Source organism: Tinamus guttatus, unplaced genomic scaffold, assembly GCF_059628265.1.
Source record: "Tinamus guttatus ecotype Peru unplaced genomic scaffold, ASM5962826v1 Tinamus_guttatus_pri_ptg000439l, whole genome shotgun sequence".
Classification (NCBI taxonomy): domain Eukaryota; kingdom Metazoa; phylum Chordata; class Aves; order Tinamiformes; family Tinamidae; genus Tinamus; species Tinamus guttatus.
In genome coordinates this window covers 614,262-628,483 of record NW_028288973.1, presented here as the reverse complement: position 1 = coordinate 628,483, position 14,222 = coordinate 614,262, and the positions used below count along the sequence as shown (strand labels likewise).

The window sequence follows — 14,222 nt, the reverse complement described above, 5'->3', positions numbered from 1 at the left end:
TATCAGGCAATCAGAAATCAGTGGCAGAAAAGCAAGCAAGCGTCCTGGGCTTTCAGGCCCTCGGGGTTAACAAATAACTCCACCTGGAGCCAGATACAAATTTGTTTACCACTTTATTCTCCTTGCATTATGGTATGACACGTGAGAAGGCAAAAAGTGAACTTGGTGCCTTGTAGAAACTTTTGCCTGCTAAGTTGTTGGGAGTGAATCAGGTAACACTATAAGCTCCTGCTTACACTCTGTGATTAGAAATAACTGCCTAGTGTGGGAAAGACTGGTGTATGCAGAGAATTAGATGCTATGCTAAATGAAAGCCGCTCATCTGTTACTGGTTCTGATCAACCGACCTCCCTACTACTGCCTTTGTCGCTCTAGACTTCATAGTGAAAAATGGTGCCTTACCTCAGAAAATTATCAAATATAAGGTATGCTTATATCAAGCATAATGCTTATCCTGTTCCATTCAATTCTACTTCACAGATACTTTCAAAGAAACTGAGAAAAGTACATTAAGCTGATGGGAAAAGGATTTATTTTTCACAAAACATAGGGAAAGGATTTTTTTAACAATTCATAAGTTTATTTTTTAAATCTTTGTCAGCTCAAAGTTCAACTGAAAAACAAAGACCCTAAGAGGAACAAAATTCTATCAAAATCAATAAAACTGAACTGTACAGACCTCATTCCAATGCCCTCCAAAAATATCTCAAATGATCCCCAAAAGATAAAAATGAAGCCAGGAATTCAGCGATGTTGCACACGTCTCCATCCCAGCTGATTAGGTTGTTTGCAGCTGTACATTTGCATCAGTTTTCTGCCTATTCTTTGGCATCCCCAATCCCACCGGCAGTGATTGCAAATGTAGCTTCGTTTTCAGGCATCTCAGGACTGTGGAAGCAATAGAAACATGAAACTGCTTTTCTCCCATGTTAGATGCAGTTGTGGCATAGTTCCCCTGATGATACAAGTATAAGAAGCAACGTGGAATACTTGTGCACCTTATGGCTGTGTGTATAAAGTGATTAAGGTTATCAAGACCAGAAAATGTGAAATCTATCTTTTTGAAGATGAGAACTACAGTAAGGGGAAGGAGGAGATGCAGCAGAAGCAAAGATTCTGTCTATGAAAATCTTCACTTCCAGTTTTTAGTTCCTGACCAGGAACACTGGGTCTCTCTATAAAGACACTAATTCTATTAATATATTTGGTAATGACTTGTGTCTGCCACAGACTGCCAGGTAAACTACTACTCATCTTGCCAGCAAAATTCCATAATTAAATAGGTCTGGATCTTTTTCTGCCAAGGGACCACCAATTTTACCAAACTATTTAATGATCTTCTTTAGGAGATGAGCATGTAATAGGATTTGTGATGAAACATTATATAATTTAATAAACTTGATAGTAAACAGAACTTTAAATCTGTTAATTGGTTTCTCTTTTTACATTTTCTTTCAACGTATCATACAGAAACATAGTTAATTTGAAAGCAGGAATCACTTGTCAAGTTATTAAGTTTCAGTACCACGAACTTCATCACTGTAACCTTGCTCATAACACAGCCTCCTACCTGTAAATAAAAGGTGATTTACCTGTCATATATCTTTGCAATACGCAGCTCCCCTCTCCCTTTCCTCAAACTAATCCTGGTAGTTGAGGCATGCGCAAGGATGTGGCCCCCAATGGGCTTCTTTGGGTCTGCCTGAAAGCTAAATTATCAAGAAAATACTGATGACTCACTGTGCAGATTCAAAACATTAATCACACTGTGATTAACTCTCAGCTAAGGTATATAGGGCTCCGTAATGAATAATAAATAGGTAAATTAATCAAAAGTGGACTTTTACACGCCTATCTGAAAATAGGATGTTCAAACTCTCAATGCCAGCATTTTATTTTGCTCTCATAAAGTTCAAGAGGCTGAAGAAATACAACCCTTAAACATTATTTATAAGCTGCTCCAAAAGAAAATCTTTTTTTCTTACGTCATCGTTGCTCCTGGATCAGCAGTCATCTGATTAGTCACAAACACCGCCACGTTATATTCTGCAAAAGAAAATACTGTCAAGAAAGAAATATATATACATTAAATTATAATTCAAATAGATTGTCGCATGCATGGTAAAAGCAAGGTTGACAGTGAAGCACTTCAAACTCCCAATGAAAAAGAAGCAATTTTTTTTTTTTTTTGCCTTTGATGGCAGGAGTTAATCAAGGGAGGGCCTAGCTTTGCTCCTGTTTGACTTCCACTGTAGACTTTGTCAACCTGTCCTCTCATTTGGGAGTTCTCTTAAAAGCATTCTTAAAATTTCAAGGAAGACTCTAAATATTGAATAATTTTCAGAAATCCTTAGTCTGTCACCTTGTTTTGCTTTTTCATCAGTTTCAACTTCTTTAAAAAAATTCTTTTTGGTAACCAATTGAAGTGTAAAATGCAGAAAGATTCCTAGGTTGTTATGCTGAGCTATCACTAACTGGTGTTTTAGTAACTCCTGCTCATGCTTTCCATATTTTGCAATATAGCCCCTACCTTCTGATATCTTCTGGAGCCTTGACAGCATCTGAGCAAGTTTCTGTTGCCGTTCAGCCAGTTCTCCACGACCACTAAAATCCACCCGGAAGAGCGCCATAATGGAGTCTATGACCTGCATTGAAATTAGGCTAGATAAATATAGTGGAAGAAAAGAGGAAAAACAATTCTGAAAAGAGTAAGGGAAAACAAAAGAGAAGTGTTGAAATCTTGTACCAATAGCTTGAAGATACCAGCTTCCTCATGGAACTTGGCGGCTACATAGTCAAGCAACTCCATCTGATGTTCACCTGAGGAGTTGTCAAATTAGTTTAGAATCAGAAAGAAAAGCTGTGAAGCAACAAAAGCCAGATTTCCACTTTGTATTTTAACACATGACTTTAAATGTCTACACTATTTATTGTTCCACTGCTAGCAGTTTTAAACCAATGTCCAACTAACAAGCTGCCTCTGCGATACACAGTGCTGCCTATGCTTCTGCAGGTTTGTTACACTTTACCCAACTAGCAAAACTTCTCCATGAAAAGTCTCACATACTGTGCATCAAGACAACCTTTTGTTGTGTGTTGGAAACTGAAAATCAATATAAACATTTGAATTCCTTGTACAATTAGATAACAGAGAAGACTGTATTACTCAGTGTTCATCTTCGTGTCATTTTCAGACAGTAAAGGCCCTGTTAAGTTTTCTTGAGGTTTTGACATAATGTCTTGTCACACAGTGCATGAAGTCTTCTCTATAAGGTTTTATTTAGAAAATCATACAGAATTTCTCAAAAACATTTATAGAATTAGCTTTTTCTTAGAATTTTCAGGCAGTCACAACTGTGTAATCACTGTTACTTCCGAGGAGCAACAGATACCAAGGTGCTACACTGACACCTATCCCATACCTGGCAGACTTCACTTAAGGTTTCTGAAAACTGCAAAACTTTATTGTTTATGCAGTGCAACTGTGCTGAAATACTTACACTGAGCAAATGTGCTACAGTGCAGTGCGAGAAGCAGAAAAGGGAAGCAAGGTTGTAACTCCTTTTGCTAGCTACGAAACGTTCTTTATGATTTTCAGTGGGAAATTTCAGCTAATAAACAGAGAACCATTAAAATAGGAGACTTAGAGGAAAAAAAAAGGATATTCTGTCAGTTGGGGTGGTGGTCTTACTGGTGTATGCACGTGCATACAGCACGTTGTCAAGTACTGCATCGTGGTCAACACTGAAGCGATCAGCAATGTCCCGCAGTCGGTCTGGCCGGCTGACATTAGTCATCGTTAAGGATTTCTCTTTGTATAAACCGTGCTCTGAAAATAATGCAACCCCCTTCCAAAATAGAACTCTGAATAAATAAATAAAAGGACTATGTATTTTGATCTTGGAGAAGACTTTGACTTTTCACACTGTCCCAGATAGCCTAAAGATAGTTTAGAGCTCATGGCCATTAATTATTTTGTGCTTGGGAGACTTTTTGGACATAAGGATTTTTGTGCTCTAGAAACTTAGCAGTGAACAAAAACTATTTATCCTCAGTCTACAACAGACATAAAGTGTAAATGGTGTTTAGTACTCAGATGAATTGCTTTTGAAGTATATAGAAAAGCTTCCATCACATTCTGCCACAAAAAAGGTGTATTCTCGGTGTATTAGATCTCCAGAAAAACTGTGAAAATCTGTATCCTAACCTAAACTAATCCAGGTTAGATTGCATGAAATGACAAGAGATAAAAACTCCAGCCTCCTGGCCACTACCCACTGTGCTGTCCAGGTTTCAGCATTAGCCATTTCTGAAAAGAGTAAACTTAATGACTTTCCCTCATGTGTGATGAAGTAGGTTAGATACTATAGCATGATATTGCACATGTATTGTATTCACATGTGAAATACCTGCTATTTGGTTATATTTATAACAAAATGAACCATCTTTCCAGGCCATCATACCTGTGACTTTCAACAGTCTGAAAGATACAAAGTGTTTTCAGTATCAATGAAGATAATCTTCCCACCTGTGTAGCCATCTGGTCCGGGAAGCTGAGCTGTCACTAGAGTGAATCATAGAAGAGCAAAACGAAAAAGTGATAAAAAAAGAATGTTTTCGTGCTCTATTATTATTTTCAGTAAAACACAGTCCATAACAAGAATACAAAAAAAAAAAATCCACTAATTTCTACTCAGCATGGAAATCAAGAGTAAGTGAAGTTTTACTGCCATCTAGAAAACAAATTGGAGCCACTTTTTCTATGCTGGAGATCAGATGAGATTTAATCAGTGGTGTCAGAACTGTGTTTTACTTACTGCTGTCACTAAATGTTTGCATTTTACATTCAAATACTTACGAATATTATTAAGAGTTATTTATACACAAAACATCCTATAAATCCTTGGCCCCAAATTAATGATATTGATTTTTTTTTCTCAGTTCCAAATTGTATGATCAAATAATTATTTGGATATTAATCTTTGCTGGTACATGAATAGTTAGTGACTATGGTTTTACAGCCTTGGTAGTGAATAAATTATTCAGTTCATTCAGTTGTCATCACTCAGGCTAAAGGATACAACTCTGCTGACTAATTTGGTCATTAGATTGAATAAATGGAAGAAACCCCATTTTTTTTTTCCCAGAAGGATCCATAATACCCATTATAACTTTTTTAAGTGAATGTTTATTCAGTCTCTAGTAACTATATTTCAACTGCATTAATAGCTACATTAGCTATTATTTACTATTATTTTTATGCATTGAGATGGCACTGAGGCATTGAAGCCCTGCTTTGCTTGGCACTTCCAAACACGGTAACTGCCAAAGTCTGTGTTTGTGCAGTTGATGTTGGCTAGGAGTATGCTATGCCCTTTCAGAATGTCATATTCAGCAAATCATATTGAAACCAGGAAATTAAAATAGTTGCTGAGAAAGAACCTTGGTTTTGCCCCTTTTAAACAATGTCTCCATCTGCCCATAACACATATTCTGCTGTGTATTTTTAGATAGCTTCATCGGTTTCTGTGAAACAGTCTGTTGCCTTCTCTCTCCTTATAGCAAGACTTGCACTGATGCGAGCAATACTTTTATGAGAGTTCTTTACTCAAACACAATTAACGGATACAGGAGTCAGCAAAGTCTTTTAGAATGTGTTTCTAGAGGATTATGACTTGTATCTGCCTCTGTTGAATCTTGACATCTACAAAAGATGGACTCAGACAGAAATTCTCAGTATTTAGACACCTACCACACAAGGTGTGAGATAGCTGAGTTTTTCCTGTCCTGAACTCTATTAAATAAAGAAAAAAAAAGGTCATTTTTTTTCCCGAGTTTGTCAAATTCCTGCATTATTTGAGTAAGAAAACCTCTTTTGTTACCAAAATTCATCTGCATCTCTGTCTTTTACATCTTTAACCCCAATTAAATTAGGTTATATTATGTACAATAGAAATCTCTTTCATGAAAAAGTAAAATCTGAAATGCTTTAGTTTGCAATATATCATGCTTGATTGCTAAATTCATTTCTATTTTTCTACATGGAAGTTAAATTCCACAAGGCATCGATGGTAAAGCTGTTAACGGGGGAGGAGGAAAGGGGATTGGTTCATTCCACTGACCAGACTGAGTTTCATTTTTAGTAAAATGATCAAGATGTTTCTGATGACTAATCTCATTTTATCAAATTGTTTGAGTCTCTAGTACATCTTTTCAAAAGTGAAGATTACTGTGTTTCACAAACTATTATTACTGTTGTTGAAATATTAACCACCAACTGATCAAATTTAGTATAATTGTAGATTACGTGCAATTTCTTAATGTTATACAAAATTCAATGCATCCTAAGTGTGCATAAAGAGACTATCTTTTGCGGCAGTTTCCCTACTGGAAAGGAACAGATCATGTATCAGGGAAATCCTTTGTATATAATATTGTTAATAAAAGTATTAATAATGCTATGATGCAGTGAATTGCCCTGGCCCTAGGTCTAATGATTACTCAGCTCAAACTTAATCTGCAAACAAATCAAAGGAAAAAAAAAAAGTGAGGGAAAATACTAAAAGTGGAATCGTTCTTTTTGTACTCATGCAGGGGCTTATCTGTTATGACTACAGTGTGATAAGTTTGATAGTAGAAATTCAGCTTAATTTAAAATCAAAATTATGCTGCAGTTCTTTACCTGCTCACTAGAACTCATTAAATGAGCTTCTTCTTACCTCCAAAGGCCTCAGTGATTGCCATGCTTTCAATCCCACCACCCAGCAGCTTACTGGAGAAAGGGAGAGAATTATGATATACTTAGGCCCACAAAAGCACAAGAGGAAAGTAAAAAAAAAAAAAAAAAGAAAAAGAAAAAGAAAAAGAAAAAGAAAAAGAAAAAGAAAAAGAAAAAGAAAAAGAAAAAGAAAAAGAAAGAATTTTTTGCCACTGTAAGGTTGTTTCTGTCCTAAAGTCCTTCATTTGGCACATTAATTACAGGATGCTAAATAATCACTGATACACAAAGAATTAACTCTGTCTCACCTTTCAGGTCTATGTTCAAGAGAAAAGCTATAAAAACTATTACTGGAAAGAAAGGAGAGAGAAAATACCTTTGAAAAGATAATGTTCTGTAAAATAATCTCAAGAGAGCTTTTGAGTTACCATTTCAACCTCAGTCCTAGAGATTGTTTCCACTAGGTGAAAAAAAAGATGATACACTGAAGAGTATTTGGATGCAAACTTTCTTAACATACAATCACTGCATAAAGTCCTCAGAAACTTGGTCTTGCTGCTTATTCATGCAGGGAACTTTGAGCCAGCACTGGCCCCAAACACAAGGTTTTAAAATCTACATGTCCTATCTGACTATTTGCCCTTTTGTGTCTCATTAGCATCATTAATTTGGATTAAGGTATATTTAAGCAGGGCTAAACTTACTCAAATTCCTGGCTGCCAGTAGTAATATGAAAAACCATCTTCCGTTTTTCACTGTACTCAAAAGCTGTCAGAAAGCCTGGTTCCTAGAAAACCAAAGAGCATGAGAGGTTTGTTTGAGAGCTTTAACCTGAAGGTGATGTGATATTCCTCCTAAGTATTGGACCACCCAAGTCTCATTTACACAGGTTAGATATGAAAAGCATCACAGTATTTGTCTGGTTATTGTAGAGTATAAAATACAGTAACAAACAGTAATAAGAAGAATCATTTTCAGAATTATCTTGATAATGTGGAGGAAAACGCTTTTAAGAGAAATGTTGGATACTATTTTGGAGAGGGCAGCCAACATTTAAACTATCAAGAAAGCAATTTGCTTACAATAAGCTTGTTTGCTGCTTCTTTAATCTTGTCCACTTTGGCTTCTGAAAGCCCTTTCACATTGCACAGTGCCCGTCTTGTTGTCATCTGGATTCCTTTGATAGTGCAGATCCCTACTGACTTCAGCTTTTTAATATCAGCTACATTCTGTGAAGAAAGGCCCCTTCTATGAGTACTCCGGAAAGCAAAGTCAGTTTTTGAAAGACATTATAGTATATATTCATATGCACCTGTATTTTAACCAAGAAAGAAACAGATTTACAGTAAATTCTCTGTGATGTAGTGCAAGAGGAGACAATAGCATCCAAATTAAAGAAAAAAAGTGAGTAAGTGCGTGAGTGAGTAACATTGGTATGGGGGATCACAGACTTCCTGATGCCTTTGTGAGAAAAGTGTCTTGGCTCCTTGTCTCTATTCCATGCATCGTTTTAGATCCAAGCCAGTAGTAAGGGAGTAATATGGATTATTTCAAAGTGTGCAGCCCGACCTCATAAACCTTATCAAATCCAAGATGTCCTTGGTACCATAGCACAGATAATCTGTAAACCAGATAATCTGATCAGGGGTAGCTGGAAACTGGCTCTCACAAAGTGCTGGCAGCTGACTGTCATGGGTCATCTAAAACTCACTCTACCCACTATGTTGCTTCTAAATGTTCACAGTCAGTTCAATTTAAAATACACATAACCTGCCAGATCCAAAGTATACTTTGAGATGGAACAAATTTACTGGAATTTTTCATGTAGTGGGTACATCACGATTTCAGAGCCGGTGACACACTTTGCTGAGAACCCTTTTTTTTTTGGTGATTCTGACATCACTGAAAATGTCAAGGCAAAATAGATTATTCACAAGAAAAAAATACCAGCTTTGGGGGTGATACTTCGATTTACCATCATCCAAGTTCTTTCTTTAAAAAAATATGAACTTGGTGTATCATCTTATCTAGAGTGTGTGGGTACATAGGACATAAGAATGGAGGGAGACTACAGGGTAAATTAATCACATTCACTGTGAAGCTTATTTCTCATCTTGTGATATATTTTTTGATTATTATATGAATAAGGATGGGTGAGGCACAGTCAGTCATGAATAAAAATAACTTCTACCCGAAAGGATATAATAACCAGTCATATAAAAAGCATGGACCTTATTGTTCCTGGTGTTTTTCCATTAAGACAACAGACTACTGCTGTGAAGATCATTTTTCTATACCACAACTTTAAAAGCTTTACCCAATTTTGGTGTTTCTTCCCTGGCTTTTTGTTTTGGGTGGCACCAACGTAAACGCTGTTCCACATTACAATTCCCTGAGTGGTAAACACCACTAACAAACTTCCAGCTCTGTCCAACTCACATCCAACCTCCACCAACAGCTAATTAGCTAATTTACCTATGAAGATGCTAGGATTTACTGCTTGATATGCCAGTGAGAACACCTGCAGAAGATGCAGCAAGGAGTCAGTGACTGGCAGAGAACGTAATTCAGGCCCAGCATGTGAAACTACGCGCTGACTGAATTCCCATCAGAGCCCACTGTGCATGTTCTGTTTTGTCTACAGTACCTAGCTGCTTCCCAGCATTAGCACAGTTAAAATAAGGAAATAATTCTAGTAGACAAAAGCAGGTTACACGGTGGGAGCTCTCCCTTACACTCATCCCCCCCTTACACATGTGGCTTGACCTGATCCTCTGCCTCTTTATGTCACAACTTGGCTCAGCTGTACGCTGCTGAAGTGGAAAAGAGAGCGGATTTAAAACCAAAAAACACAAAACATTTTTCGTTGTGATACAGTTTGGATGAGTTGATTTAATAATCCAGTTTGCAGGGTGGCCACAAAGCAGATGTGACAGAAGAGGAGGGGTCACTTAGCAAAGGCTGTGGTGTTGGAGCACCTTAAGTCCTACCAAAAACTTCTGGACATCAGACCAGAGTCTTGGTTGTGTTAATTTGGCTCTGTTTGTGGCCATAGTGTTGGATCCATTAAATAGTTCTCTCTCTACTCCCAGAAACAAACAAAAAATAAAACAAAAAACCACCAAAACTACTTCTTTAAGCAGTTAATTTAATAGCTAGGGACCATCATATTGTCACATACAGTTTCATGGGCACAGCTGAGACAACTTCTGATGGAGCATGGGAATGGCCACTTGGAAGGAAGGTAAAAAAGGAAAAGGAGCAAGAAGCTCTTACACTAGATCTGTCTCCAAAAACTGCAATGTGAAGAACAGCCCAAATCTATCTTTATTTTCAATATCTTTCATACCTTAGTGCCAGTCTGTACATACTATGTCTCATTCAGTGCCAACAGGATTGTGCTCCCACCTTTCCACTCCTAAAGTCAGCCTCCTTTTTTAAAGTCAGTCTGCTTTTCTTAAACAAGAATTCGTGTAGTTTTGCTGTCTTGTCCCATGATTGGAGCTCGCTTTCCCACGATCCTTCAAAGCTTTCTTTAAAACTCACCCTCAATGGATTCCCAATAAAAAGCTGACAGTTAGACTGCTGACAAGCTACGTCCAGTGATTATCGTGCTGCCTAACGCTGCCTCTTTGTGTCTGTGTCCTCCCTGTGGATCCATCCCTCTGTGGTTCATTTATCAAAGAGTTAAATTTTAAAGCATTTTCAGGCAAAGATAACTTTTTAATTCGGTGTTTATATAATACTGAGCATAATAGGGTTGAGCCAGACTCCTGGATTAGTATGTAGTAATAGTAATTCCAATCAACAAGTGATATTTATCTGATAATGATCAATTATCATGATGATAAAAATTACAGGAAAATGTATCTAATGAAGAAGAAATCTAACTGCTTATTTCTCTATCTCCTAGTACCTTTTTTGCTCTTACTCTACCCTCTTCTTCAGCAGCATTTTGAAAATATGTCACACATTTTGAAAATATTTTGAATATATGTCACAATATAATTTCACAAGTATTCAAAATACAGGAGTAATGGCAGGAGCAGAAAGTAATCTATCATACAATTTTCAGCTGAAGTAGCATTTCATTGGGTTTTCAAGAAGTGTTGGGTGCTAAATACTTTGCATATCTTGCCACTTCATTTAGGAATTTTATTGGAATAAGATTTTCTGAAACTTGTCCTCTGTCAAAAACAGAGTCTGTCCTCAAATGATGCTTATTTAGAATTTATTACGGAGGGGAATTTCAATCATTTGTATGAATGGCTGTTTTTAAAAATAACCTTAAAATAGCCCTGGATGGACAAAGCATATGAAAATGGCACTGCTTATACTTACAATTCCATGCTTTTGTAGCAAATCTACATCTTGAAAAAAGGATTCCTAAAAAAAAAGGAAAACAAAGGAAAAACAAATTTTACTTTTTCTTATAATTTCTTCTATTTCATTACATGTCCATTTAAAATTCTTAAGCCTTGAAATGATTTTTTTCCCCTAATGATACATTGTCTATTGAACTACTAAAATAAGCAAAACCACAGTGAGCCAAGAAGGCCTACACATTTCCTATCACCGTCTTCATAAAACATATCTTCAACACCAAGCAATCTTCTACTATGGTAATAAAATCTGTGTTATGAGTTACTTCTTTATTCTTTCCTCCTCAACTTATCTTCCTTTTCAGGAAGTATAAAAGTAACTGATAGTCTCCTTGCATTTAATATAAAAATGAAAAGTATAAAGCAGTAATAATAATCCAGGAAATCTGTGCATAGCTTTTGAGAGGTTAATGAAAAATACTTAAACTTGAAAAGCAAGACCATATACAGAATAGGAGCATAAGATTATTTTTTATTGGATCATAACAACATTTTAAACGCATTGAACTCCCCGATGGTCTTTGGGGACCTCTTGTCTCTCTGTGATTTCATAACTCTATAAAAATATCTTTGGCTAACATTTGCTGCACTTATTTTTCAATGCACCAAAACATACCTCTTCATCTTGGAATCCTGGTTCTTCTTGGACTACCTGATCGTCCAAGGCCTTCATCATGAAAGAGCAGGCAACAAAGTATTGATCAGTGCTGAGAAATGCAAACAAAGACAGCACTGGGGTAGTGATACATGACTAAATGAATGTACTTTTAAAAAAGTCTTTCAACCTTCTTGGTGTGATCACATATGGAATTAAATTCAGATCTACTTCCAGCTCTTCGATGAAAGGAGAAAATCCATTTTGTTACTCCCAGGTGAATCAACCTGGCTAGAAAGAGTTTAACAGGTATGGAAATGGAACGGCTACACAACACCTCAGCTTCCCCCTCTCTCTGGGACACAAAATCCACAAAATAGTGCTACTGAGATGGCTACAACTCCTTAGTTATATACTATGAGTAGACTATTAGGCTGTATTTGTTTTCAAGTTCTTTGCTGGAGTTTACAAGACTTAATAGATGATGAGGATAAAAAAGTAATGTCTGTAGTAAGTGTAATAAAAATTGGGGCAGGAGAGGAGAAGTATTATGCAAAAATACACATACAGAGAACTTATTTCATGTTTTTTTATGGTTACCTTGCCAGGTCAATTCTCCAATACAGCTTCACTGCCCTCTTTGTGTCACTGTTTCTAAGCAAGGCCTAGAATCAGCATAGGTTCTTACTGCTGGCATGGCCAGATAGAAAGCGCAATATCACCTCCTTAGCTTTCACAAAAGCAAAAAAAAAAAAAAAACCCACTAAGTTCCTTATAAATATGATTTTATCACCTGCTGTATCAGTTTTGTAGACTAGTTGCTTCAGTCTTAATTGTGAGCTTACCTTCACTCTTCTAGCTATGCCTTAATAGAAGTTTTGTGAATTAGCTCATCTAGATTTATATGTGTGTTTGCTTGCTCATCCTTGTTAGTAGAAGTCTATGGAAAATATGTAAGACTGGTTTATTTTGAAACTACAGGATGTCTAAGAGGACATGAGTAATGTAGAATAAGTATTTGCAAATACCTTTGCTCAGTTTTCAAATGGATACTTAAAGCTGGTGTAACCTGCTTGCAAAGAAGTTGTGTAGACACAAGAGTGGAAGACTGAGAGAAAGCTATAATTTCAAAATAAGCTTATTTGGTTTTCACAGTGAAAATACAACAGGATCCCTCCTTTTAGTCTTTCATGAAAATACTCCTATAAAATAATTTGTTTCTGTTAGTTGTCAGGATGTACTTTTTTTCAGAACCTTGACAATTAGGAAATGAAAAATCATGCCTTTGTATCACACCTTGTATGAGTGGGGAAAAAAATGATTGCTTTAAAATGTTAATGAGCATAAAAACACATGCTGGTGTGATTTTAACAATCCCTTAGCTTCAGACACTTAAGGGAGAAAAGCAAGTAACACAAAAGGCATTACAATTACACTGCAGCTCCCTTCCCCATTTAAAAGCCCTCCTGAAATGTGTTATAACCCTGCACTCAGCTAAACAGGCCCGTTCTCCCACTCCCCATCCTTAGGCAATTGGCATCTCACAGTAGAAAAACTAGACAGACCCAAACCTGTTGCTTCCGGGTGGTTGGGGGCAGGAGGGGGTGGGAAATGGATAAATTATACCACATTCCACGAAAAGCTTTAAGAATGAACAAAACAGGCCTGTTTTGTGGACAGTTTTGCTGTTACTAGTGTCTCTGCACACTGAGGATCTAGATGCCTCCAAGCACTGCTGACTGCAAAGGGCCAGGTAAAAAAAGCCGAAATGCTGAGACGACAGAGCCAATACAAGAAGTGAGTTTCTTTATGGAGAAGCAGAGACATCTCTGTCTCCTCAGTGGCCCTGGCGCGGCTGCAGCCTCCCCAGGAGCCATTTGTTAGCATGTACGAGCAAGAGCTGCTTGCGGCACCCCTTCGGACACATACACATGCTGTTGCTGTGACAGGGACTTGGCCCAAACGCAGGCTCGGAGTTAATAAACTGCCTCTGAGCTGACAGAAACGCTGCTGCCAAGGTCCCTGGGGGTGAGTCTGGGCCTCCTGTGCTGTAGTGGCAGTACCCGCCCGTTCCCTCCACCTCGGGAGCGCCCCTGAGGTGCGCTGTGGTGGCATTTTGGTGCATCGATTTTGGAGGAAAACAAACGCTTAATCATGTATCAACACCCTGTTTGGCTTTTCCTGACGCCATTTTGGGGGAAGCAAATTCATGCTCCAAGAGGGGACGAGCACCACAGCGCATCTCAACACGGAAAATCCTCGCAATTACAGGGACAAGGAAAGCGCCGCTTGCCCAGGGCCACCTCCCATAGTGCAAGGCCCCGAGCGCTTACAGCGCCGGCGAGGAGGGTTCCCCACAGCCGCAGTCTCCTCCTGTGGCACCGGGCGCGGGGCCGTTCCCGCCCGGCGTGAGGCGAGGGGCAGCGCGGGCCGGTGGCTGAGGTGCGGCCTCGCGCCCCTGCCCTCAAGAGCCGCAGCCGCGGGGAGCGCCGCAAATCCATGTTATTCCCTGTGGGCTCTGGCTGAT

The 14,222-nt window shown here is 38.1% G+C and overlaps 1 protein-coding gene across 1 annotated transcript; it reads right to left on the bottom strand.

Annotated features, from left to right (window-relative positions):
• Window positions 1-564: 564 nt before the first annotated feature.
• On the bottom strand, window positions 565-12,538 carry DMC1 (DNA meiotic recombinase 1). The gene is made up of 14 exons (XM_088531842.1): window positions 12,489-12,538; window positions 11,717-11,807; window positions 11,060-11,104; window positions 7,801-7,947; window positions 7,423-7,505; window positions 6,720-6,772; window positions 5,753-5,794; window positions 4,492-4,564; window positions 3,692-3,783; window positions 2,747-2,820; window positions 2,531-2,645; window positions 1,986-2,046; window positions 1,593-1,709; window positions 565-888 (listed from the first exon to the last, which is right to left on the bottom strand). The coding sequence occupies exons 2-14, from the start codon at window positions 11,774-11,776 to the stop codon at window positions 819-821; spliced, it is 1,032 nt and encodes a 343-aa protein (XP_088387968.1). The 5' UTR covers window positions 11,777-11,807; window positions 12,489-12,538; the 3' UTR covers window positions 565-818.
• Window positions 12,539-14,222: the final 1,684 nt, after the last annotated feature.